The following is a 26,665-nucleotide window of genomic DNA, read 5'->3' on the forward strand; positions in this document are numbered from 1 at the left end:
GTCCAGGACAGAACCCTGGAACACCTATGATTAGAGGATGTGATCTGGATGAGAATCCAGCAGAGGAAACTGAAAAGTAGTAGTCTGATACCTAGAAGGAAAACCAGGAGATAGTGGTGTACTGAAAACCTACAGAAGAATACCAAGGACAAGAGGATGATTAAGTGTCAAAGGCTACAGAGAAGTCAAAGAGAATGAGATTAAAACAAAGTTAGGCTCACATTATATAGGGCCATAAATTCTAGGCTGTATTTGGACATATTTCATTTTGGCCTCGGGGAGCCATTGAATGTCTTTGATCAGGGGAAGAGGAACTTTGTTTTAGGAGGATTATTATAGTTACAGTGTGTAGAAGGGAGGGCTCACATAGAGGAAGAATATGACAGCAAAGAGAACAGTTGAGAGGCTGTTAAAGTATACTTGGCTATAGATAATGAGGGCCTGAATAGTGGCAAAAGCTATTGGAAAAGAAACTTAGACTTTTTCAATGCTTTTAAAGAATTAAAAAATCACCTAAGTTAGTTTGTTGTTGCTTTGTACTGTTTAGGTTTTTACTTCAAAATTCATTACTTTGTTTTAGGATGAAGATGAATTTACAGAACTGAATGAGACTGGAAGTGCTAAAGATGAGAACATTCAACAAAAAATTTCTGCAAAAGTAGTAAGATTGACTCTTGCAATAATTTGTTCCTAAATATGGACAGACTAGCGTAATTGCTGACTAATGTTGATTTTATATATAGCCATTGACACAAGTATTAAATCCCCTTATCAGGCACATTTTTTTGAACCAGTGTTTCATTAATAAAACAGATCAAGTATATTTTTTACATATTAATATATAATTTATCTTATAATTGGCAAAACCTATAGTATAGGTCACATGATAGTTTCTTGATACTGATTTTAAAGTAGATTTTTATAGTCAATATTTGTAGTCAACAAAATACACAGAATTTGTTTTTGTTTATACATATTTGAAGTTAAGAGGTGGAGAATGGAAGTATTGCAAAGTGTCATTAGATAAACTCATGTCTTAGAAAACATCTTGATAAATTATCTTAATTATATCCATATTGACACTTTGATTTATTGTAGCTATTTTATTTTAGTCAGTTTAATTTATAGGAAATAACTCTTCTAATAGGTATCAGGAATCCTTAAGTAATCCTTAAATTGAACACCTCATTCTTTTTTTTTTTTTTACATTTTTGTTTTGGAAATCTTAGTTGGATGACTTACCTGAAAATTCACCAATTAACATAGTTCAGACTCCAATTCCTATTACAACCTCTGTACCTAAACGTGCAAAAAGTCAAAAGAAGAAGGCTTTAGCAGCAGCACTTGCCACAGCTCAGGAATATTCAGAAATCAGTATGGAGCAAAAAAAAATACAGGTTTGTTAAAAATAATTTTCATTCGTGGGTTTTTAATATTTAATTTGCCAAATGCTAAGTGAAAAAAGGTTGGGAGGGATATAATAAATATAACAGGCTTAAATTTGCCAATATATTATATTGTATGTATAGGTAAACATTTTTTGTTCATGTTGCAGGAAGCTTTATCAAAGGCAGCTGGCAAAAAGAGTAAGACTCCTGTGCAGCTTGATTTAGGGGATATGTTAGCAGCTCTGGAAAAGCAACAGCAGGCAATGAGAGCTCGGCAGATCACAAACACCAGACCATTGTCATATACAGGTGATAACATTATTTATGTGGAAGAAAGAAAGATCTTGCTTTAGTGATATATACTCAAGTGGTGCCAATATTTAGAAGTATTTAAATTTATGTGTGTTTATATTGATGTATTTGTTTTTCAAGTATGTATTAACAGAGAGTGTCAGAAACCCATTAGAGCTTAAAACTACACTAAGACTTTTGGGATGTTGTATATTTTCTTTGAAAGTGATTTAGTAGATTGAAATCTCATAAATTTTAAATCGCATTAATTTGGCCAGGTTTAATTAATTAAGTGCAAGCTAACTGGTGATTTAAAATGTATTCATCAGATATTTGTGTGGAAATTGGCTTGTCTTCTGCCGAAACAATTTCTGTTGTAAAATGTGCCGTCTGAATTTTATATACCTGTGTCTTCAATGAAATGTCATTGAGAGAACCTGAAAGGGGCACTGGCAGATTTGGTCGTTGGTTTAGAACTTTACCTCAGCATTATTATGTGTTCTTTAATTTTTTTTCTCCATTCTTTCTCTTTCTCTTTTTTTTTCCCCATTAACAAAAAATTACCATTGATGTGAAATAGCATTGAAATTTCTTTTTTTTATCCCTTTGTTCTTTGTATAGGGACTATTATTTACTTGCAACTTAAGTCATAATTAAGTGATAATAAGAGCTGAACTGGGGCAAAAAGTTTGAACATCTAATTTAGTATCTAGTTTTTTATTCTGTGGGTTCTTTGGATATGAGGCTTTGCTTTTAATATTTGATGCTTAAGACAGCATTACATACATAATATGTACACAATAGCATGCATATTGTATATGTAATAGTGTGCATAATAGCATATGTAATAAGATGTTATTAAGATACAGAGCTTTATTTCTAGAGGACTAGAAAGATTAATGATTTAGAAATGTCATATGCTAGACTTTATTCTAGGTCTTGAATATTTTTTTATCCCAGGCAGCCCCAAGAAGATTTGGTTCATTTCAACAAACATTTATTAAGTGCTCAGTATATACACTGTACTAGAGATGCAAAGACAAAAACAAAGCAACAAAACCATCTATGCCCTCAAGGCGCTTACATTCTGCTGAGGAGTGCCAGGTGTGGAGTTGGGAGAGATGTAGAATATTACAAATAAGAATAGTGCGTAGAGAATTTAGGAGTGTGCAAACCAACAACTGGGATGGATCATAGATCACAAAGTGGCATCCAAGTTGAGCCTTGAAAAAGAGGATGAGGAAGGAATCTGTGAGGTAGAGAGGAGTAAGGAGTGCAATCTGGACATGGAGAGTAGCTTATGCAAAGGCACAGATGTGGGAGACCAGATATAGAGTACAGTGAACAGCTTGTTATCCAGTTGAGCTGGAACCTAGGATTCAAGAAGCACCACCTATTAAGAAGCCTGTCCTCCTTAGTCTTCCCCCACCTCTGCCCTGGGTGTAAGTGCTCTTCCCTCTTCATTGACTTTGTACTTAATTTTCTACATAACTTCTAATAGAATGTTAGCTCCATGAGAGCAGGGGCTTTTTATCCCCAGTGCCTAGCGTAGTACCTGGCACAGAGTAGGTGCTTAATCCATTCTTGCTGGATTGAATCAAAAGGAGGTAGTATACAGTGACACTGAAAAGGTAGACTCCTTTGACTTGTCAGGTGTCATCCTGATACAGATACAGAACTTAAGTGTCAAATGGTTGACACTGAATGGATGGTCAGGATCAGGATTGCAGGAGTTAAGGCTAAAAGAAGCACAGTGATTAAGCAGGTTTTTGAGGCAGGACAGGCTTTTTTGTACTTTTCACCTCTGACTTCCATAATTCCATTGCATTTTACACTTTCATACCCACTTAGGAAAACTTTTCTGTGGTGCCACATTGGCTTAGGATACCAGGCCCATAACAGTTGTCTTGTTTTATCCTTAGCAAGGATAAGAAAGGTGGATAAAAGCATCATTGGGTCAGGCTGCTTCCTACTGTCATTATCTGCCTTTTTTCCCCCACAGGAAGAGGATGTTCTTGTTTTTGTAGTTTTGTCACTGGGAATTTTGAAAGCGTGTGAAACTGGCTCCAGGAATGTTCTGTAGTGAAACTAATGTCCTTGTTTGTTTTCAGTGGTCAGTGCTGTTCCTTTACAGTCTAAAGATTCTGCCAACAGAAAGTCTTTAACCAAAAGTCAACCCTGTTTGGCACCTCTTAACCCTTTGGACACTACTTCCCCCAAAATTAAAAGAGGAAAAGAGAAAGAAATTGCAAAACTTAAACGACCCACAGCACTTAAAAAGGTAAACCGAAACTTTTTTTTTTTTATCTAGACCTATGGTTTCATCACTGTAGAGAGCTCCTAGTATGGAAACTCTTCCCCAGAAGTTAGTAGTTTACCTTTCCCTTAGAGAGTTGCCCAGAGTTTTGAGCAGTTAAGTGATTTCAGCCTTTGGTTACCTGCTAATATGAGGCAGAAGCCAAACTTGAACCCTGGGATTCCTGACTCCCAAGGCCAGCCCTCTATCAGGACACGTTGCCTCTCAAACTAATCCTCAGAATACTGATAGTATATATACATTTGGGCTAAATTACCAAGTAGTAGTAGTAGTATTTTCAGCTGCTTTTTGGATTTTCCTTAGATGTTTGCTTCCATATTTTGGCTGTTTGATTTGGGATTGAAGAAAATTATTATAGCTAACTTTAATCCTGTGGGAGTAAAAGACTGGAAAGTTGGTGCTACTTTCTTAAAGATTAAATAAATGGTAGAATACTAAGCATTCAAAAAGAACCCAAGCTCTCTGCTGTAGTATAATGAATTCTGGTATAAAACTAATCCTATTTATAGAATATTTGAGCTAATATTTCATGTCCAAATATTAATTAATTAGAAGTAATCTGCCACTTCTGGGATGTACATATAGTTATGGAAATTTCATATGTATGATTCTTGAGGCCTTTAATATTTTAAGAATGCCATATGATAAGCAACCTTTTCTGGCCAATATCGATTTGAAATTGTCAAGCACATTTTAAGCTCTAGTTCCAAGTCCTTTTTTAGACTTCTGTATCAGAATAATTTGAAAGTGCATTTTTTTTGTTTCAATTACCAGTCAGTCTTTTAACTTCATCCCATCTTTGAAGTATATGTAATTTATAAGCCCAAATCTCCAGTGCAGTGCTATATCATAAATTCATAGAATCTTAAAGTTAGAGGGGACAAGCTTAGCTTCTCAACTGATGAAGGAATCACTTATATAACATCTCCATTAGGTGCTTATCTAACTTCTGCATGAGTACTTCTTGTGGTAGACTGTTGAAGGTAGTTTGTTCTATTGTTAGCCAAATCTAATTGTTAGAAAATATCTGAAATTTGACTCCCTCTAAATTCTTCCCAAAGGTTCAGATTCAATTTTCTGATGCTTATATAATCAAGTCCAAGCCCTCTTCCAGGTGATTTCCTCTCAAGTATTTGAAGGTACCTATCAGTTCTGAGAAGCAGGGAGGAATTATAGATTGAAAGCTGGCCTTGAAATTAGGAAGACCCCAGTCCCACTTCTTGCATCCATACTGGCTGTGTAACCCTAGGCAAGATGCTTTACCTCTCAGGGTTCTAAGCATCTCTCTGAGGCCCTAAATTGCAGAGAAGGTACAAACCAGCATTGGTAAAGGGGGTTCCCTGGACCAGTGAACTCACAGTTCTAATCACTATCCTGTCATAATCTTAAGATTTTTGTTATTCAAGCTAAACAGTATTCAATGAACATTGGGCCTAAAATTAGATTACTCTTAGATTGGGTTCTAGTCTCATTCATACAATGTAGCAGTTGTGTAATTATGGCCAAGTCATGTGACCTTTCTGAAAATAATATCGCTCATCTATAAAATGAGACAAATAGTGGCTGCCCAGTGTACTTTAAAGTGTGATTATTTGAATAAAAACATTTTATAATCCCCCCAAAACAAATTGCCTTACATGTGTAAAATGTTATTCAATCTTCCTCACATGAAATGATTTTCTTGCCATTTATTGTCATGGTCATTCTCCTGTGAGCATGTTTCATTATGTCGGCATCTTTCGTAAAATATGATTCCCAGAACTGATCACTGGACTTTGAAATATAATCTAACCAGTAGAGATGTACTTCTTTTAATTTAGCTAAGGATTATATTTGCTTTTCCAGTAACCATATTGTGTTTCTGTTTCTTTTTTTTTAATTTTTAAAAAAATTTTTATTAATTTATTTTGATTTATCAACAATCACTTCCATATGCTTTTGAGTTGAAAATTTTTCTCCCCCTTCCTCCCCCCTGCCCTCCCCAAGACAGCGCACAATCTGATATAGGCTTTCCATTTACATACCCATTGAATATATTTTCACATTAGTGAAGTTGTAAGTAAAAATTAAATGTGTTTCTGTTTCTTAATGAGCTTATGGTCAACTAAAACACCCAGGTCTGTTTTATATGAACTGTTATATTGTTCAGCTGAGTCTTTTCCATTCTGTACTTTTAAATAGTGTACTTTTTAGGCACTAGAGACATATTTGTTTGATTAGTAACTGAAGACTGGTATTTGCTTTTAGGTTATTTTGAAAGAGAGAGAGGAAAAGAAAGGGCGTTTCACTGTAGACCATAGTCTTCTGGGATCTGAGGAGCCAATAGAGATGCCTTTAGATTTTATTGATGATTTGCCACAGGAGATTGCCTCCCAGGAAGGTAAAGAGTTTGACTTTTTCCTTTTTTTTTTTAATGGAATTGTTCATAGGACATTAGTAATTTATAGAGAAAGAAACCATGTATAGGTGCTTATTGGAGGCTGATTAGAGCACGTACCATGTTGGATCTCCACATTTATTTACTTTTGATAGTGATTTCTTTGAGAATGTGTGTGATCTTTGATCCTTCTCTACTGGCATACTTTCCATAGTTTTGAAAAATTACTCCTAATGATGGTTCATCTTCCATACATCTTATCGGGATTATCCTTTATATCTGATTTCACCATTCTCCTTTGAGAAGTTCTTAGGCACATTCATTTATTTAACATTTCAGCAAATATTGAGAGTTCCTCTGATATATTATTTAAAGACTTTGATCTTTAGTTTCCTCATCTGTAAGATTGAGGAGAGAGATAATGTCTAGCTTGGAGTCGTTTTGTTGTTTGCTTGTTGTTGATTTTCTTTGGGGGGATGTCTGGATCTGTAATTTCGTTGATACCAACGAAATTTACTTTATTAATGCTATTTAGCAACTGTTGTACAATTTAGAGTCTTAGAGAATTGCCTGAAGCACCAAGAACTTCCATGATTTGCTTAGTAGTATGTGTCAGAGGCAGGACTGGAATCCAGGTCTGCCTGACTGAGGCCAGCTCTCTGTCTACTTTGCCATGTGGCCTCTCCTGCTTGAAGTTATTAGGCTTTAATGAGGTAACATAGGTGAAAGCACTTTGAAACTTTTTCTGTACTAAGAAGATTTACAATATTATTAAGGTATCATGCTAAATGCTATGTAAAAATAAATGTGTAAGACATGATCCCTATCCTCTAAAGATTCTAGAATTTATTAGGAAAGATGAGAAGATGCTATAAAACATTGCTGTAGGATTGGTACAAACAAAGGAGGGGAAAATTGTGTCTTATTTTATGGAGAAGGTAGTGTTTGATTTAAGCCTTGATGGCTAAGTAGGTTATCAGTAGAGCTGAGGGAATATGTAGGAATATGTAGAATTATACTGGGTTTTTAGTATCTGCCCTTGATTTTATATATAACTAGAGAAAAAAATACTGACTAACAAAATTCAGCTGAATTCAACATGTTTTTAAGTGCAAAGGATATTTCGTATCTAAAGTTGAAGAAACACATAGCCCCTACCTATGATCCTTAAAAAAGTGGGAATACTATGACATATGATATGTATGAAATATGAACAACAAAAAGATATACACGTGATATTATATGTATACACACACATCACCACCAGATTAGATACATTAGAGCAGTTGGGTCAACGAACTGTAGCCCGCGTTCTAAATCAGGCCTGCCACTTATTGTTGTATGACCCACATGCCAACAATGTTTTTTACATTTTTAAATGAAGTTTTATTCACTTTTTGCTGTGTTTCAGTTGTTTATGGTTATAGCCATCTGATTAGTTTTCTTTTTCCAAGTGACTTTTTAATTTGCTTTCTTGTTTAATCCTCAAATCTGAACTTTGTAGCTTAAGTAAAGCTTATATTTTAATTTTAAGTAAAATTAGGTATAAAAGTGTAAAAACTATTTTTTTCGTGGGCTATACCAAAACAGATGGCAGGCTGGATTTGGCCTTTGGGCCATAGATTGCTGAACCTTGTGTTAGAGGGTGACTAGAATGTTGGAAAAAGAAGAGCAATAGAAATGCCCGGAAATTTCTAGGAAACAAAAACCTATAGTGTCAAATGTCTATGCACAAAGTAAGCAACAAGGTGAATTTGAGATCCTAATGAAAGGAGGAAAATTTTACTTTGTAATTATTACTGAGACTGTGGGATACCACTTCTGGCTATAATGTAGCTCTAGAAGGACTTTATTTAAAAGGAGACAGGAGATGTAAAAACAGGGGTGGGGATGGAGAGGGGTAGAGTAAATCCAGGAGCTAGAGGAGGGAAACATACTGGAAAACATTTGAGTGATGATCACTGGAGAAAGAAACAGAAGTAATATTCTTATTGGAGGACCCAAAAGATGAAAATAACTTAGAAATTGAATGAATATCATAAGTTTGGCATGATATGATAGTGATGAAAGATTTCCATTATTTAACATCTGTCAGAACATTTCCTTTCTGCCAGAAGTAGAGTAGCTAATAGTTTCTCAACCTGATTTAATGATAATTTCATCTTTCAAAAGGCAAGGGAAGCAAAGTAGGGAAATCATATTCTGGATTTGATCCTCAACAGCAGGAAAGAACTGGTTGATGAAGTAGAAATGATGAGAAACTTAGATGAAGTATCATAGAAATTCCAGCATAGAATTTTTTGATAAAGAGAAAGGGGAAGGCTGGGAGTAGTTTGACATATATCCAAGTTTTGGGGAGAGCAGGTGTTGAAGAAAAGTATAAGCAGGCTTTCATGGCTTAATCTTCTACTGTGGGAGTTGGCCCAGGAGTGATGGGAATCACTCAGGAATGAATTTCTGAAGATAATTACATTGAGAAACCATTCTAATAAGGAGTAGAAAAAAGGATTCTTTAAGGAGGCTTACCAGTTTTATGAAGAGGGAACTCAGCACAACTTAAATTTTTTTAAAGACAAGTACAGAAGATAAAAGCAAGTGCAGGTAACAGGACAGACCTATAGAAATAGGGTTAGAAGTATTAAGGTTTGGGCTGAACTTGGCACTGATTGCCAGGTGTAATAAAAGAAAGGATCAGTGTCTTTTGTTTTTTGTTTTACTGGGAGAAAAATAAGAGAACCAAATAAGGAATATGACTACTGCTCTGGGTTAGGATGAAATTCAAAGACAGTTGTGAAGAGCATCTCTTGCTTCTCTTTCCTCTGCTAAGGAGAATGTTCTTTGGCCTGAGAGGGATAAAAGTGGTTAATAGGAAATTGATGCCAGATATAGGGATGAAAATAATAAGAGAGGACCTAGCAGTCTTTGAGTTTGTCATCTGGCCCAGATAAAACTATGTCCTTGGGTACTGAAAGGACTGGTAGATATTATCACTAAGCCGCTGCCAGTGACCTCAAAAAGATCACAGGGAACTGGAGAAATACTGCAAGTTTGCAAAAGGGCAAATAGTGTTCTAATTTTCAAAAAAAGGAACAGAATGAGATACCTAACTTAAAGCCTTCTAAATTTAACTTTAAATTTTTGCAGCATATTATTAAAGGAATATTTTGTAAACATTTAGAAAAGGATACAGGGATCACAGAGAATTTGCATGGATTTATCAGGAATAACACATAACAGACCTGACTGACTTCAGTTGTTTATTTTACAGTGTCACTGAACTGGTTAATCAAGGAAGTACTGTAGCATTGTTAACTCAGATTTTATCAAAGCATTTAATAGTCTTTCAAGTTATTCTTATTGAAAAAGATAGGAAGGTAAAGGCTAGTCAGAAATTAACTGGATTTGGAAACTATTGAACACCTAATTCCAAAATGTTGTCATTAATGACAATGTTAGTAATGGTAATAGTTGACATTCTATGGTACTTTAAAGTTTGCAAAGCTCTTTACAGACTTAATTCCATTTAAACCATACAGCAACCCTGTGAGGTAGCTATTATTATTATTATCCATATTTCACAGATGAGGACACTGAGGCTTACAGAAGTTAAATACTTGACCATAGTTGTACATATATGTGATTTGAACTTAAGTCTCTGGTTGGAATTCTACCCAATACACCATGCTTTGTCAGTTAGTTAGCAGGTTTCCAGTGGCATGCCCTAGGCATCTTGCTTAGTCATATGCTGTTTAAAATTGTATTCACTGACTTGGAATAAAGACAGAGAGAACAAATTTGCAAATAGCTAACATACTTGGTAAAATTCATGATCTTGACAGATTTAAACATTGGGCCAGATCGGATAAGGTGAAATTTAGTAGGGATAAGTATAAAATCTTACACTTGGGTTTAAAGAATCAGTTTCACAAGCACAAGATTGAAGAAATAGCATGACTAGATAGTAGTTCATCTGAAGAAGTTCTGGAGGATTTACTGTACTGCAAACTCAGCACAAATGATCATATAGGAGCTAAGAAAAATAATGCTAGATAAATCTTGAAAAGGCTAGTCCAGAACAGTGAATGGTTTTAGATCATGAATGAATCCACAGAAAGCACGTATGAAACACTATGCATCAGGCATTGTGCTAGTTTAGCACTAGATAAGCAGTTAAAAGCACTGAGACAGTCCCTTTCCTCAAGGAGCATTCTAATAGAGGGAAACAATATGTAGGGAAATGGTAGCTGAGAAGGCGGATTTCGGTCTGGTGAGTCATAGGGATGGTGAGTTGAGCCATAGGACATTCAATTGACACATTCTTTCCTGAAGAAATGGTAGTATTAATTGATTACTGTGCTTAGAGCAAGAGGTGGAAAACTGGTGGGGATGGAGTTGAGGGTACATGTGTAGTAACAGGACAGATGGTAAAATGGCCTGGTTGGATGGCTGAATGGGTTGTAAGGCATAGTCATCATGCTGCCCAAAGGTTAGTTAAAGGAAGTGAGGCTATTTAGTCTGAGTAAGAAAAAACCAAGGAGGGATATGATAGCTGTTTTCACTTATGTTGTGACATAGAAGACGGATTATATTGACCTTCTGGATCCCATGAAGTACAAATAGGAACAATGAATAAAAGTTGTAAAGGGACACATTTAGGCTTGATGTAAACAAAAACTTCCTGCCAATTAGATTTATCCAAAAGTGGAAGGGACCACCTCAAGGGTTAATGGATTCCTCCTATTGAAGTCTTAAAGCAGAGGCTAGATGACCACTTTTCTTATACTTTACTCTTCTTCATATGCTGTAGAAATACAGTGACTTTGCTATTCTTTACATAAGACATTCCATCTATCAACTCCATGCCTTTTCACTGAATGTCATGCCTCAAATGCTTTCTCTCATTGTTTACAACTCCTAGCTTCCCTGACTTCCTTTAAGACTCAGATTAAATCTCACCTTCTAGAGAAGGCCTTTCCAGGTTCTCCTTACTCCTTAATGCTTGTCTCTGAGATTGCCTTCCATTTACATTATATGTATCTTATATGTATCATTTTATACATGAAGTTTCTCCTATTTGGAATGTGTTTTTTTCAAGAGCAGATAACAGTGTTTTTGCCTTTCTTTGTATCTCCAGAACTTAGCACAATGCCTGGCACAGAGAAAGCACTTAATAAATGCTTGTTGACTGATTGACACAAAGTATTACACCTAACATAGTTCAGACTTTTGCTTGTACAAAAATCTTATACACTGAAAATTACGACAGAAATTAAGTTATGATTAAATAGAATGACTTAATTTGACTTGAGTTTTTTAAAGCTTTAACAATATATTTTTCGGTATTAACCAATCATTAAACATTTATTAAGTGCCTGCTATGTGCCAGATGCTATGCTAAGCACTGAAGATACAAAAAGAGGCAAAAAATAGTCTCTGCCTTCAAGGAATGCATGATCTAATGGGGAGGACAACATGCAGACAAGTGTGTGTGTGTGTGTGTGTGTGTGTGTGTGTGTGTGTGTGTGTGTGTGTGTGTGTGTGTGTGTGTGTAAACAAGCTCTCTACAGGATAAATAGGATAAACAATTAACAGATGGAAGGCATTAGAAATTAGAGGGGTTGGGAAAGTCTTGCTGTAAAAGATAAGATTTAGTTGAGACTAAAGGAAGCCAGGGAAGCCAGTAGGCAGAGATGAGGAGGGAGAACATCCCAGGGATGAAGGACAGCCAGAGAAAATGCCTGGAGACAAGAGATGGAGCATCTTGTTCACGAAACAGCCAGGAGGCCAGTGTCACTGGATCAGAGTATGTAGAGGGGAATAAAGAAGACTGGAAAAGTAGGAGAGAGCTAGATTATAAAGGGTTTGGAATGATTTTGGATTTGATCTTGGAGACAACAGGGTATGGTATGTTAATTATGTACAGTTATTTTCCTTTCAAGCATCATTTTGAGATATTGTCTGTGTTTAAACCAGAATGGTATGTGAAAAATGAAGAAACAGAATGAAAAAGATTATGACTTGTCCGCAGTTGCAAAGCTCAATCAGTGTCAGAAATGGGACTTCCAAGCTGGTCTTTTGAATCCAAATTTAGTGCTTTCTCCTGTACCACCGTTGATTCACCCATGCTTTTGAATGTGCACCAGACATGATGAGCACAAAACATAACAGTGTTATGTTTTGTCAGCATTTCAAATTCAGTTTGTCTAAAACAGAAATTTTATTCTTCAAACCATCTTTAACATTTTTCTAGTCAGAGAGGATCAGAGACTTAGAGGAATCACCTTTGATTTAACCCTTTTTATTTGGTCACCAGCAGATTCTTGCTTTCCTGTGTTTCTTTTTTATGTTTCACATCATGTGTACAGTGCAGGGCAGATGGCAAAGAGATGACCAGGATAGACAGTTGGATAGGATATGAAGCATGGTCTAGAGTTGATGGAAAACTGCTTCCATCAAACAGCTCAGCCCCTGTTCTTGGGTGCACTGAGAAGTTAAGTGACTTGCCCAGAGTTACATAGCCTGTATTCGTTAGGTACCTTGAGGGCAGGAGCTGTTTTGTTTTTTTCTTTGTATCCCAGGCACTTATGAAATGCTTGTCGATTGATTCTTCATGTAGAGGCTAGCTCTTTATCTGCTATGCCACAACGCTGCACAACACTGCTGCCAGAGTAGTCTTTCTTAAAAAAAAAAAAGTTTTCCTCATGTCTGTCTCCCAACCACAAATCTTCCTTTATGTTTATGGGACTAGAGCTTCTACTCTCCACTCAAATTCAAAGCGTTTTTCAATTTGGCCCAGGCTCACCTTTCCATTCTCTCACTACTCCCTTACATCAACCTCTGCTGCAGCCAAACTGTTAACTCACTGTTCCCAGAATGTGTCCTGAATATCCTGACTGACAAAAAGTGTAAGAAAGATTTTTCAGGTAAAGTGACCTTTGATTTATTTGGTACCTATTTATAAGGCATTATGTGAGCTACAGAGATAAGTAAGACCTGGTCCCTGTCCCTTACAGTCTAGTATGGTTAAAATATATATATATATATATTTATATATATATGCGCTCAAATATATGACATAGTACAGTATATTTTTTTCTAATATTTTATTTTTTCCCATTTGCATGTAACATTTTTGTTTATTTTTTAAATTTTAATTTAATTTTTTTTTTAATTTTTAGTCAGTTGGGGTTAAGTGACTTGCCCAGGGTCACACAGCTAGTAAGTGTCAAGTGTTTGGTCTGAGGCTGGATTTGAACTCAGGTCCTATGTGTCTAAGGCCAGATTTGAACTCAGGAACTCCAGGGCTGGTAATCTATGCACTGTGCCACCTAGCTGCCCCGCATATAACATTTTTAAACATTTGTTTTTTAAAATTTTGAGTCCCAAATTCTCTCCTTCTTTCCCTCCTCTTCTCCCTCCCTGTGAAGATAAGCAGTTTGATAAAGGTTATACATGTACAGTCATGTAAAACATGTTTCCATATTAGTCATGTTGTGAAAAAAAAACATAGGTAAAAAAAATTTAAGTGAAAAATAGTATACTTTGATCTGCATCCAGACTCCGTTAGTTCTTTCTCTGGAGGTGGATAGCATTTTTCTTCATGAGTCCTTTGGAATTGTCTTGAATCGTTGTATTGCCGAGAATAGCTAAGTCACTCACAGTTGATGGTTGTATAGTATTGCTGTTACATATAGTTTATTTATATGTTCATTAATTACTTGATATTTTTATAACTAATCCATCACATAAGAGATATAAAGGGTTATGCAAGATTGGAAGGAGAAAAATCATAGGTAGCTTCAGTGAAAACTTCATGGACTAAGTAATATTTGTGCTAGGCCTTGGAATGAAATGGAAAAGCACTTATTGAGTGCTGACTGTATCTAGCATTGAGCAGAGTGCTTAGAATACAAACAGGAAAGGTCTCTGTTTCCAAGAACTTACATTCTAGTTGGGGGAGAATAAACAGCAGTGTGGATGAAAAGGCTCAGTGATCCTAGAGTGTAAATGAGCCTTTGGACCTGCTGTCAAGGAAGATCATAAGTCTTGTGGGCCTCTGTTTTACTGGATAGCTCTGTGCAATTGACTGGGACCATTGTAGAAAGAGCTTCCCTTAACTGGTGACACTCTGCTCCAAATGAGCAGATTTTAGGCTGGAGCCATTGGGAAGAGAATTTTTCCACTAGCCCAATAACCTGTATCCTCTATCATCCTTTAATGAACTCTGGGGACTTTAGGTGGATACATATGACTAGCAGAACATGAAGACCGTTAACCGTAGTCAGCTGGCATAATAGCTTGAAGTTCAACTTTGTCAAGAGTTTGAAATTTATTTGAAAAACAGTTGAGATGAATTACAGTTTTGATGCAGAACTGACAAGATCAAAGTATACTTGATATTTGACAGTAACTTTTTAGATAGAAGTGAAGAAGCTGGTGAAGAGGTGATAACTTCAGCTAGAATTTCAGGAGGACCTACTTTTATGGTTGGAATGGAAAGGAAAGGGCAGATTTATGCAGCTTCTCTTGGAACAAGAGTAATTGATTTTTACATTTGACTTAGTGAAGAGCAATGGTGAACAGTTCAGCTTTAGTCTAGGGCAGGGCTTCTTAAACTTTTCCCACTCATGACTTTCTTTCAGTGCTGGTTGAGGGGACCATCTAGTTGGTGGTAGTGTCAGAAACAGTGGAACACCATATAATACAATAGTTTCTAAATAGGAAATTGGCCTGAATATCCAGGTCACAGCATAAAAAAAAAATTATAAGGGAACTGAAGGAGCTATGTTTCTCAATAAGATAATTCTTAACCAAACAAAGGATAGAGGTAACCATAAAAGACAAAATAGATCATTTCAATTACATTAAATTAAAATTAAATTGAAAAAGTTTTGTAAATGCAAAATCAAAATAAGGGAAACTGTTTAATTTGTTGGGGGTGGGGGAGAATCTTGGATCAGTTGGATAAAAAATCTGATATTCGAAGAAATAGAATTGACACAAACATCTAAGATCAAAAACCTTTGCCTAGTGGATAAATTATTAAAGAATATGGATAAATAGAATTGCAGATTATCAGTATCCGTGTGAAAATATGACCTAAACCCCAATAAAAAGATAAATGCAAATTAAAATAAGTCACAGTTTTTAGCTGTCACTCTGCACATTAGCAAAGGTCATAAAAATGGAATCAGTCAGTATTGCAAGGTAGAATTGTGAATTGGTCCAACTATTTTGTAAAACAATTCAGAATTATGTGAGAAAAGCTAATCTTATCATACCCTCTCTTACTAATTTCATAATATTACAGAATTTTATGAGAAAAGTTACTACATATAACATGTTTAAAATTACATTACTAATTACAGAATTATATGAGAAAAGTTATTAATCTGTTCATACGCCAAAGAGATAAAAAACAGAAAATTTCAACAGAGAGCAGGATATCTACAACAACGCTTTTTGTATTAGCAAAGAACTAGAAACAAAGTGGGTGTCCATTAACTGGGGAAGGGCTGAAGGAGCTGTGTTATATGAATGTAATGGAATATTACAATGCAGTTAGAAATGAGAGGCAGTAGAGCTGGCACCTGAGTCGGGAGGGTGTGAATCGAGGTCCTTTTTGATCTTGTCTAGTTCACACAGCTTCTCAGTGTCCTAGGCAATACACTTAAGATTATAAGAGGCAGAGAAGGGCCCAAGTTGTTGCATTGGTAGGAGTTGCCTCATTGGAAGTTCTCTACTGTAATGAAATTATAGACCTGGATCCCCAAAAATTATGAATATGAAGAATTCATAGAAACAATGGGAAGATTTATGTGTACTTAATGTAGAGTGAAATAAACAGAACCAGAACAACAATTTTGACTGACTACGGTAATGTAAATGAAAAGATTACTAAAAGGAAAATGAACTTTGTGTAACAGGAAAAAAAAATAATGGTCCCAGAGAACAGTTAATGAAAAATACCTCTATCTTCTCACTAGAGATGTGGAATTTTAAGGGCAGAATATTACTTAGATTGTCAGATAAGATCACTATATCATGTTGTTTTTGATTCATTGTTTTTCTTTATTAACAAGGGAGAGTTTGATTCTTAAACGGCAGAAGTAGAGGTAGAAGAATATACCTACAAATGACTTATGTAAAAAACAAAAGGCATCAATTTAATTTATTTGTTTAAAAAGAAAAAAAAGGAACTGAAGAACTGGTCAGTAGAAGTATAGTCAAGAAAATAGGAAATTTCTTTTTACTCTAGTTAGCTAGATGTGGTACCCAGTCATCTAGAACAAGGGTCAACACACTATAACCTGTGGACCAAATCTGACCTGCTCCTTTTTTTTTTTTTAATAAATAATAAATGAAGCATGAATTAGCCTTTAAGCTGCAGGGTTCAAATTTGGGAGTGAAAAAAAATGAATTAAACAATCACTTGAAGCATAAGACTAATCAGATGGCTGCTACCATTAAGCAACTGGAACAGAGTGAAAAGCAAATATAATTTTATTTAAAAATGTAAAAACCATTCTTAGCAATTGTGCTATACAAAAACAGGTAAAGGGCTGGATTGGACCTATAGGCCATAGTTTGCCTATTTGTGATCTAGAAAGATAATCTGGTACTGTTCTAGAGAGCAAGAGGTACTGTTCTGTAAATTAGATTAGATCGTATTTATTAGTAGAAGATAAGATCCCTGAGGAGTTATATATGTGGCAGAGTATCAAGAACTGAATCCAGGAGGGAAAATGAAGTCAAATTGGGGTTGATGAAGGAGGAGTAGCTGAAGGAAGTGCTTCATTCAAAGTGGAATACTGTCTTTAGAAAGAAAAAACATTAAATTGGTCAGAGAAGTGAGTGGTTGACTGTGCCCGAGGTAACAATAGTAAACTTAGCTTTCAATAACTCTTTATAATATATAAAACTTTTTCACATGCAGTATCTTATTCAAGAGATCTAGAAAGAAAGGTACTAGAAAGAGTAGTGTTTGGCTGCTCTCTAAAATCCTGAGTATTGAAGTGAGTAAAGGGCAGCAGGCAGTAGATAGAGATATGGAGAGAGAGCATTTTCCATTGGTTTTAGTTGTTAAGGGAAAATAGAAAAGTAATCACTAGGAGAAAGTGTGACTTACAAAATGGGAAGGTCTGAATAAAAAGTAAAAAAGCCAAATGGAAGAGAAAGATTGAGATAAAGCTTTGCTATTCAATTGAAGTAAGTGTTTTGAGAGGTTAGAAAAAGGATGGGAAATACTGCAGAGTAAAGTTCAAATAGTATGCAGGTTGACTGAGTATGTAAAAATGGTTGCAAAATAACAGAGATTGGAGGGAGACGTATTATTTGTTTGCTAAAACATATTTTTGTTCCTAGTTACCATTATATGGTTGTATTGGTGCTTTGTTCTGTTCTGTGGAGTTTTAAGTTATTAAATCAAATAAAGTAGACTAAAGTCTGAGGAGTAGATGGGAAGAATAAGTGTTTGAAGCAGTACAAAGAAAAGGCTAGGAAAGGTGAAATATGGGAAGAAAGTCAATGGCTAAAGGATTTAACACCTTTTGTTCCTAGCAGTAAATCTGGGTATTCATATTTTAGAGTTTAACATCCACATGCCTTTGATATTTCTACATAGATTAATTTCAGGCCATTAGAAAGTTTTAAAAATTATTTAAGTAGAAATAGGAAAATTTCACATTTTAATAGTATAAAATTAATGTTTCCTTTTTTGTAATCTAAAAGATGTTAATGTATTGTCGATAATTTCTGAACATTTTGAAGAGGTAACCATCTACCATACTAAATTTTTTAGTTTGCTTGGAGTTTTAGAGTTTGGAAAGATTTTAAACTAATTTTTTTTAAAATTTCAGATACTGGACTAAGTGTGCCTAGTGATACTTCACTCTCTCCAGCAAGTCAGAATTCTCCATACTGCATGACACCTGTGTCACAGGGCTCTCCTGCCAGCTCAGGGATAGGCAGTCCAATGGCATCTTCAGCAATTACCAAAATCCACAGCAAAAGATTTAGAGAGTAAGATCTTAGATATTTTTCTTTGTTACAACGGGAAGGTCTTTATCGTAAGGCACTATAGTGCCTTATGAAATGTGTTTTGGTAATAATTCATGTGAAGAGTTACAGTGAACCAGAGTGACTACGTTATCAGGATGTAGTATCCTGATGGCAGTCCTGAATTTAAATATTATTATTTTGTTGTTACTGTGTGTGCATATGCAAGAATTTATTGAGTATAGTATTGTATTTTCATTGAACTCTGAATAAAATTTGCCTTTAATTCACAAATATTTTTTTAATGTCCTTTGGAAATACTTATTTGAAAAATTGTTTTTAATGAACAATTTCATTAAGTTAAAGCATTTACCTTTTCCATCAGTTATCAAAATGTATTTCACATAGAAATAATTTAACAATGAATTTATTCTTTATATAAAACTTTGTTGATCTGCATGCCTGGGATACCTTGTCAGTGTCTTACTTTTAGGATTATCTTGGATTTTCCATGAAATCCTTTTGCTATTGTGTACTTTGTATCAACCTTTGAGACAAACTCTCCCCACTACAAAAAATACTTTCTACAAAAGCTTTTTTGGTATTTTTTGTAGACCTTTGTTAGGTTTTCAAAACTATCATGTAAACTCTTAAGGAATTGACCATTGTGCATCATCAGCACATGTGTCAACTGAGAGTAATTTCCTATGAACCATTAGTAATAATATGTGGAATGAATTACTTCCTAAAATGAAAGAAGAGCCTACTGAACTCAGTTTTATGTGTTAAAAATATTGCAACTTATACTTGAAATCTTCTCCCTTTATATTTTAGGAACTTAGATACTTATTTGAACTATATTGTCTTTTCTTCCTTCTCCTAATGCCATTGTCAAATTATTCCTGCTTAGATTAGAAAAATGTCAAATGCTGACTGACAAATGCAGAGTAAAATGTTGCATAAAGTCAAACACCACAAAAGGACTGATAGAAGTAGAATAAAGAATAGCTAAATTGCTTTCATGGTTATACATAATTCTTAATAACACCTCCAGTTTTCCTTGTATATATCTTATATGTATGTAGTTGTTTGCACGTTGTCTTCCCATTAGGATATGAGTTCCTTGAGAATAGGCACTATTTTTGTCTGTCTTTGTGTTCCCTCATCCCTTAGGAGAGTGCCTGGCACATTGCCTTTAATAAATGCTTGTTGAATTGATTTGACTTTATTTATCTGAATTAAAAGTCCATCTTTTTTTCAATTCCCTAGTCAATCCAGTTATATTTTTTATTCTTATTGATTAAACTTTTGCTTATACGTTTTAAAATTTGCTTGCCATATAAAATGTTGGTTTGCAACAGAGAATGGGACACAGTTTTACCATTTTATTAACATGCTTTTTCTTGATTTTGTCCATCATAAAGCTAGAAATTACCATTTTTAATTGGAAAATATAGCTGTCCTCAGATCAAGTCAATTTAATTTTCTTTGACAAATGGCTGAATATGGTGGGATAAAGAAAGAGGGACTGAACCTAAGACTTTGTTAGTATAGGGAACTCCTGGATTAGGACACTTCCTCTACTTATGTAGATAGGAACCTTTGCAATTTATAGTCTTTGAGAGTTGCCTAGAGCACTGAGAAGTTAATTGACCTGCTCAGGGTCGCATAGCCAGTATGTATGAAAGGTGAGTTGAGACTTGAACCAAGATCTTCCTTGCCTTGAGCTGGCTGTCTATCCAATATGCCATGCTGCTTCTCAAGGTGGGATATATGTGCGAAAACTAGAATAGATAAGTTCAAGCTTACTTAATCTGTATGTTGGCTGTCCTCTGCAGTTGTACAGCACGTTCCTGACTCTTTCCTTCCTGTCCATTTTTCTCCCTGTTTTCTACACTGAGACCACCCCTGATTTCACATTCTGTGCCAGGGTGGGGAACCTGTGATATGGCCTTCTAGGTCCTTGGGTGCAGCCTTTTGACTGAGTCCAAGTTCTTTTATTAAGGGGACTTGTTCTGTGAAGTTTCAGTTCAGTTAAAAGGCCTCACTTGAGGACCTAGGGGGCTACATGTGGCCTCAAGGCCACAGGTTCCCTACTTCTGGGTCTATGCTTTCATTGGATGTAAGGGAACTTAGTAACCTTCTGTCTCACCCCAAGGCTTCTCTGGTGATTTAGGAATTATTTAATCCCCTTCTGGACCACAGACTCCCTTTCTGGCAGTGGCTTTAAACACAGAGTCAATGATACTTCTCTGATCCTGGGGCAAAGAAGGTATATAAAAGGGCAGAACCGCATTTGTCCCATACCATAAGTTTGTTAACAATAGTCTCCATAGAATTAAACCTTTACCAATGACATTAAGAGGAATATATAAATTTACGAGTCAGTGGGCCCTGTTGATCATGTATTTGAAATTGGCTGTAGAACCATTTTGGGAGATGTGCTAGTATTTTAAGAGCAACTATCTCTCCACCATGAAACTCTGTTGTTGAAATGTGTTGAGGTTTTTTTGTTTGTTTGTTTCATTTATGAGTATCCCTCTGGAATGAAATAAAAATGTCTTTTATCCCACATGACTCAAGAATTTGTACCACATCTCTTAACATTTGATTTGGATCATAATTAGAATAATTTGGTTTTATTTGTGAGATATCTTATCTGTCACCCAACCAAAAGACAGCTAGAATTGTAATTTGAAAACAATAAAGTTCAATTCATTATTTTGGGGTTTTCCTCTTTTTGTATATAAGTAAAGAGTTTCTTAAAGGATATAAGAAGCTTCAATATTATGGTTTTTTTGATCAAATCTAATGATAGTATACTTTTTTATTTGTTGGATGAAGGGAATGTTTCATTTAGTATTATAGTTAAGGTTTTCTATAGTAAATGTTTCCTAAGAGTCATTGTAAGAAGAAAGATGCAAGAAAATAAATTTAGGGCCAGTGTTCAAAGATGTAACTTTTAAAAAATGTTTTTCTTAACAGGTACTGTAATCAGGTTCTCTGTAAAGAAATTGATGAATGTGTGACTCTGCTTCTTCAAGAGCTTGTTAGTTTTCAGGAGCGCATTTACCAGAAGGATCCTGTAAGAGCAAAAGCAAGAAGACGTCTAGTTATGGGCCTTCGGGAGGTTACCAAGCATATGAAGTTAAACAAGATCAAGTGTGTTATTATTTCTCCCAATTGTGAAAAAATACAGTCAAAAGGTAGGAATGTGGTTTGCCTACTTATTGAAGTGCCTAGGTATATATGCATGTGACTGTAGTGTGTAGTGTGGTACACAGTGAAGGAGGACATAGCTTTTTCTCGATTGACATTGTTATAAAATATTGAAGAGAAAAATAAGAGTCTTTCAAAACCTGGATTCCTAATTAAAATGTGGAGCTTGCATTTCAAAGAAAATACTCATTTTTGTTAATGAGGATACATATTTGCTCAACCATCTTAAGACCATAAAAATAAGAATAGTAGCAGTATCTAGTAAGTGTGTTTCTCAACCCATTTGAAGCCATCTGCTTTCCAAATGCTTCTTTTTCTTCTCCTTTATGTTCTTTCTGCTAAAAGGAACAGAAGGAATGTTACCCTTAACGTCATTAGTAAAGGTTTAGTACTATGAAATCTGTTGTTACAAACTTATGGTCTATGGAACAAATGCAATTTTGCCCTTTTTATATACTTTGTTTGCTTAATGAGCAGAGAAGTGCCATTGGTTTTCTTTTGCTCAAATGGAATAATAGGTTGGAGCCATAAACCGTAGGCTTGTCCATAGGCACCATGTTGACAACATTTGTCTGTGATTTTCTTTATTACTTCATAGTGTGTTTATTAATTGAGCTGAGAACGAGAGAAAAAGAATGTTTGTCTATTTATAACAGCAAACTAATTTGTAGTTTGTTATGAAAAGTTAAATGCTTGTTGATTTGAAGTTTATTCAGCTCCCAGGCACTTTGCTAGGCAAAAGATACCTACAAAAGACATAGAAGAAAAGAATCCTACTTTTGAGAAGCTTACAGTTTAGTTGAGGAAGCAAGATATACATACATGGAAAAGATGTAGAATAGAATGTAATATTATTGATGTGAGATTTTATGTTACAGTGTGCTCTAAGAACTTGAGTCATTTAAAGTTTTTTTTTCCACTTAAAAAATGGAATATTAGCTCAATTTAGAACATATGGAATATTAGATGTAGAGTATTAGCTCAGTTTAGGGAGTAAAATCACTTAAATTTGTTAACTGGACTTTTTTCTTTAGGTGGCCTAGATGAGGCACTTTATAATGTTATAGCTATGGCACGGGAACAAGAAATCCCTTTTGTCTTTGCACTTGGACGGAAAGCTCTAGGCCGTTGTGTAAACAAGCTGGTGCCTGTCAGTGTTGTTGGGATATTCAACTACTGTGGTGCTGAGGTAATAAGAATTCAGAAGATATACAGTTATACGTAGCATATTTTGGAGGCACATGTCAATGTAATATTTGTTTGAAAAAATGAGTTAATGAATTTCAAAGAGTAAATAGAAAATTCCAAAGTTACTATATACTTTTCCCCCAATCTTGAGAGAATTTTTATGGAAATAAATCCATTTACAGCAATGAGTAGACTAAATCTATCTCTGTAGAAGTAGCTGGTGGTACAGTGGACCTAAGTTCAAATCTGGTCTCAAACACATGTTAGCTGTGACCCTGGGCAAATCACTTAACCTCTTTTCTTCAGTTTCCTTGATTGTAAAATGGGGATAATAACAGCAGCTACCTTGCAGGGTTGTTGTGAGGATAATATTTGTGAAAAAGCACCTGGTACATAGTAGGCACTATCTAAATGCTAATTCCTTTCCCTTCCTCTAAATCTGTAACATTATAGAAAATAGCATTATTATTTTAGATCATCTCAAGTTAGTTGCTATCATGTATTTTTCTTGTAGGGTAGTTATCAAAGTACTCAGTTTATGTATTCAGAGGATATTATATGTTTCAAGTCTTTGTGTGTGATTAATTTATTTCAGTATATTGAATTTGTTGTGATTAAGGTAGCATTAGAGAAAGAGAGGCTAGCTGGCTACTTACACTGAGCCTACTGAAACAACTGATTTGTAAGCTGGAATCAATTTAAAATAAGCAGAATGTTTGCCAAGTAGTTCAGAATGCTTGTCAACTGTCAGTGCATTCTTTTCCCGATAGAAAAGCATCCTGGGGAAAATAAATCAACATTAGAAGGTTATTCACTGGTATTTTTCATAGACAAAGAGTGTTAATTTTATGAGATTTTCATCATGCTGTGACATCCTGTTGTAGTCTTCTCCACAGTAGTGATATATCTGGAAAATAGACTGGATTATGAATACTGGCCTTCTTCCATAGATATTACTGAAGTCACTGAAGCTTCTAACACTTGAGGTCATTCTTGACCTTTCCTTCATCCTCTGTTCTGAGATTTCTCTCATATTGATACTTTCCTTTCCTAGCCTTTCATCCTCTCCCTTCTTCTCATATGTGTGCTTGTTGTCACTATTACTTGTGCTATTCCTTTTCTCTTTCTGATTCTCATTATAGCTTATTGTAATGACCTTCTAACTGTTTTTCTTCTCTCCAGCCTTTCTCATTCTATTTCAAGCTACTGCCAAAGTAATTTATAAACTGCACCAGTCTGCTAAAAAAAAAAAATCTTTAAGTCATTCCTCATTGCCTGTTTTTGTTTTTTTGCTTTTTGGTGAGGCAGTCGGGTTAAGTGACTTGCCCAGGGTTGCACAGCTAGTAAGTGTCAAGTGTCTGAGGCTGGATTTGAACTCAGGTCCTCCTGACTCCAAGGCTGGAGCTCTATCTACTTCACCACCTAGCTGCCCGCCCCATTGCGTGTTTTTTAAAAAAAAAATTTTCTTTTAGACTTTAAACACCAAGAATGTTTATATGTGTAACAGAACACAAGGTGAGGATTCTATATGAAACTGAATCCATTTCATATCACTTTTTAAAAATACATATATATATAATAAATTCTGCATGTTATTTTCAAAATGATTCCAGTTGTGGTTACTTCTGAACTTCTTTCAGTTCTCTTCCATGCATTTAAAAAAAATGTTCCGATGGTCTTTTTTATTTTTTTGGCTTCACCATATAATTCCCTCTCCGACACTTTAGGGAAAATCTAATATTTTTGCTCTGTCCACTTTTGCTTCCTTGCCTTTGTTTGTCCTGTCCTTATGAGTGGAAAAGACTTCTTTTCTCCTATTTTCATCTGTTGACATCTTTCTCCTCCTTCAAGGCCCAGCTAAGGAGCCACTTTTGCTTTACCTCCCAACTGGAAATGATCTCTCCTTGAATCTTTCCAGTTATTCTGTTATAGGCATGAGGGATCAACCTGTGTGAATATATTGGAGTGGGAGACAAAATTTTTAATTTAGGGGTAAGCAAACTATCTCAATTGACTAGTACATAGAACTCATAAACTAGAGTATTGTGAAGTAAAACTGGAGAGGAAGGAAAATTGGAGCTAGAGTATGGAAGGCCTTATTCCAACCAAAGGAATTTGTATTTTACTCCAGGTAGAGTGCCACACTGAAGGTTTCTGAGCAGGGGAGTGATATTGTGATGAGTTCAAAGTCATTCTGTGTGACCCCTCTCATGCACTTAATCATGTTCTATCTTGTAAAGTATGTGTATAACTCATGCTAAGACTGAGAGTAGGGATTACATTGTTTTACATCCTTGTATCTCTTACTAAATATAATATATAGAATACATTTAAGTGTTTGTAGAATTGAAAGTCAGTCATCACGTAGTGTGGTTGTTACTGTGTACAATGTTCTCCTGGTTCTGCTCATTTCACTCAGCATCAGTCCATACAAGTCTTTCCAGTTTTTTTCTGAAATCTGCCTGCTCATCATTTCTTTTGGAACAGTAGTATTCCATTGCATTCATATACCACAACTTGTTTAGCCATTCCCCAGTTGATGGCATTCCCTCAATTTCCAGTTCTTTGCCACCACAATAAGAGCTGCTATACATGTTTTTATACATATGGGCCCTTTTCCCATTTTTATGATCTCTTTGGGATACAAACCTGGCCCTTTGGGCATAGTTCCAAATTGCCTTTTTTTCTACTTCTTACCTACTGTCCCCTACCTAATGACCTACCTTCCTGTCTATAAAGTCACTACCTTTTTTCCCTGATCACTGGTTTCATCTACCCATTTAACCTTTCAGTTAGGAAACTATTAACCCTTTGACCAATGTCTGTCTTATTTTTCAGGTTATTCATGGCTTAGTGTTTATACACACACTTTTGTGTGTGTGAAAATCTGTGTGTGTTAATATGTCTTTGTTTTTGTAGGGAGAGGATATATGTGTATGTGTGTGTGTATTTACATACACATATTAATACATGTTTTATGGAAGTGGTTCATTAGGATGTTTGATCCAAGAATGTGTCAGAACTGAATATAACTTTATTCTTTGAATATACTATCTCAGAGTATACCTTAGTTTGATTAAGTAAAATAGTGTAGGTGTTTTTAATTAACTTGAATAAAACTTTGTAACAAGAAGAACTATTAACTAAAATCTTTTTCTCTACTTAGAGCTTGTTTAATAAGTTGGTAGAACTGACTGAGGAAGCCAGGAAAGCTTATAAAGACATGGTGGCTGCAATGGAACAAGAACAGGCTGAGGAAGCCTTGAAGAATGTTAAGAAGGTACCCCACCACATGGGCCATTCCAGGAATCCCTCTGCAGCAAGTGCAATTTCTTTTTGCAGTGTTATTTCTGAACCCATCTCTGAAGTAAATGAAAAGGAATATGGTAAGTGGTTTTATCTATTAATTTTAACTTTAAATGTCTAAAAAAAATTTGGGGGAGTTAATTACTCATTTACCTTAATATGGAGAAGTGCTTTAAAAGGTTTTTTAAAAGTCTTACCTCTTTTCATTATGTTTATAATCAGAATCAGATTTCCCAAAATTAAAATTACATATATATTTAAAAAAATGAACTTGTTAAATTTGGCTTAAAAATGCATTTTTCTTTTAAACAGAAAATCAAAAATTGATTTGGGGCTGAGATTGAATGGATAGATGGGATTATAGCTTAATTAGTACTCTAGACTTCAGCATTATTTAGAACTGCACCCAATTAATTCCAGAGGTTCATAGTATCATATACCTAGTGGTGGAAGGGAGTTATTTAATTCAGCCTCCTCATTTTAAGGATGAGAAAACAGGTTCACAGAGGTTAAGTGATTTACACAAGATCACACAGGCAGTAACTGGCAGAGCTAAGTTTCAAAGCAAAGTCCTTTGCAAAT

The 26,665-nt window shown here is 35.2% G+C and overlaps 1 protein-coding gene across 3 annotated transcripts in view; it reads left to right on the forward strand.

Moving 5' to 3' along the window:
- SECISBP2L (SECIS binding protein 2 like) overlaps window positions 1–26,665 on the forward strand; it is a 78,890-nt gene that overhangs the window by 30,349 nt on the left and 21,876 nt on the right. For 2 of the 3 annotated variants that reach the window (XM_020977641.2, XM_020977553.2), the window contains exons 9-17: window positions 581–661; window positions 1,230–1,397; window positions 1,556–1,697; window positions 3,791–3,960; window positions 6,244–6,376; window positions 18,232–18,394; window positions 21,356–21,576; window positions 22,624–22,778; window positions 25,944–26,163. In XM_020977641.2, coding sequence (XP_020833300.1) covers window positions 581–661; window positions 1,230–1,397; window positions 1,556–1,697; window positions 3,791–3,960; window positions 6,244–6,376; window positions 18,232–18,394; window positions 21,356–21,576; window positions 22,624–22,778; window positions 25,944–26,163 — 1,453 coding nt within the window. The remainder of the gene's footprint in view (window positions 1–580; window positions 662–1,229; window positions 1,398–1,555; window positions 1,698–3,790; window positions 3,961–6,243; window positions 6,377–18,231; window positions 18,395–21,355; window positions 21,577–22,623; window positions 22,779–25,943; window positions 26,164–26,665) is intronic. The other variant, XM_020977697.2, reaches the window with a different exon arrangement.

Source organism: Phascolarctos cinereus, unplaced genomic scaffold (genome assembly GCF_003287225.1).
Source record: "Phascolarctos cinereus isolate Bilbo 61053 unplaced genomic scaffold, phaCin_HiC Scaffold_3;HRSCAF=262, whole genome shotgun sequence".
NCBI classification, from domain to species: domain Eukaryota; kingdom Metazoa; phylum Chordata; class Mammalia; order Diprotodontia; family Phascolarctidae; genus Phascolarctos; species Phascolarctos cinereus.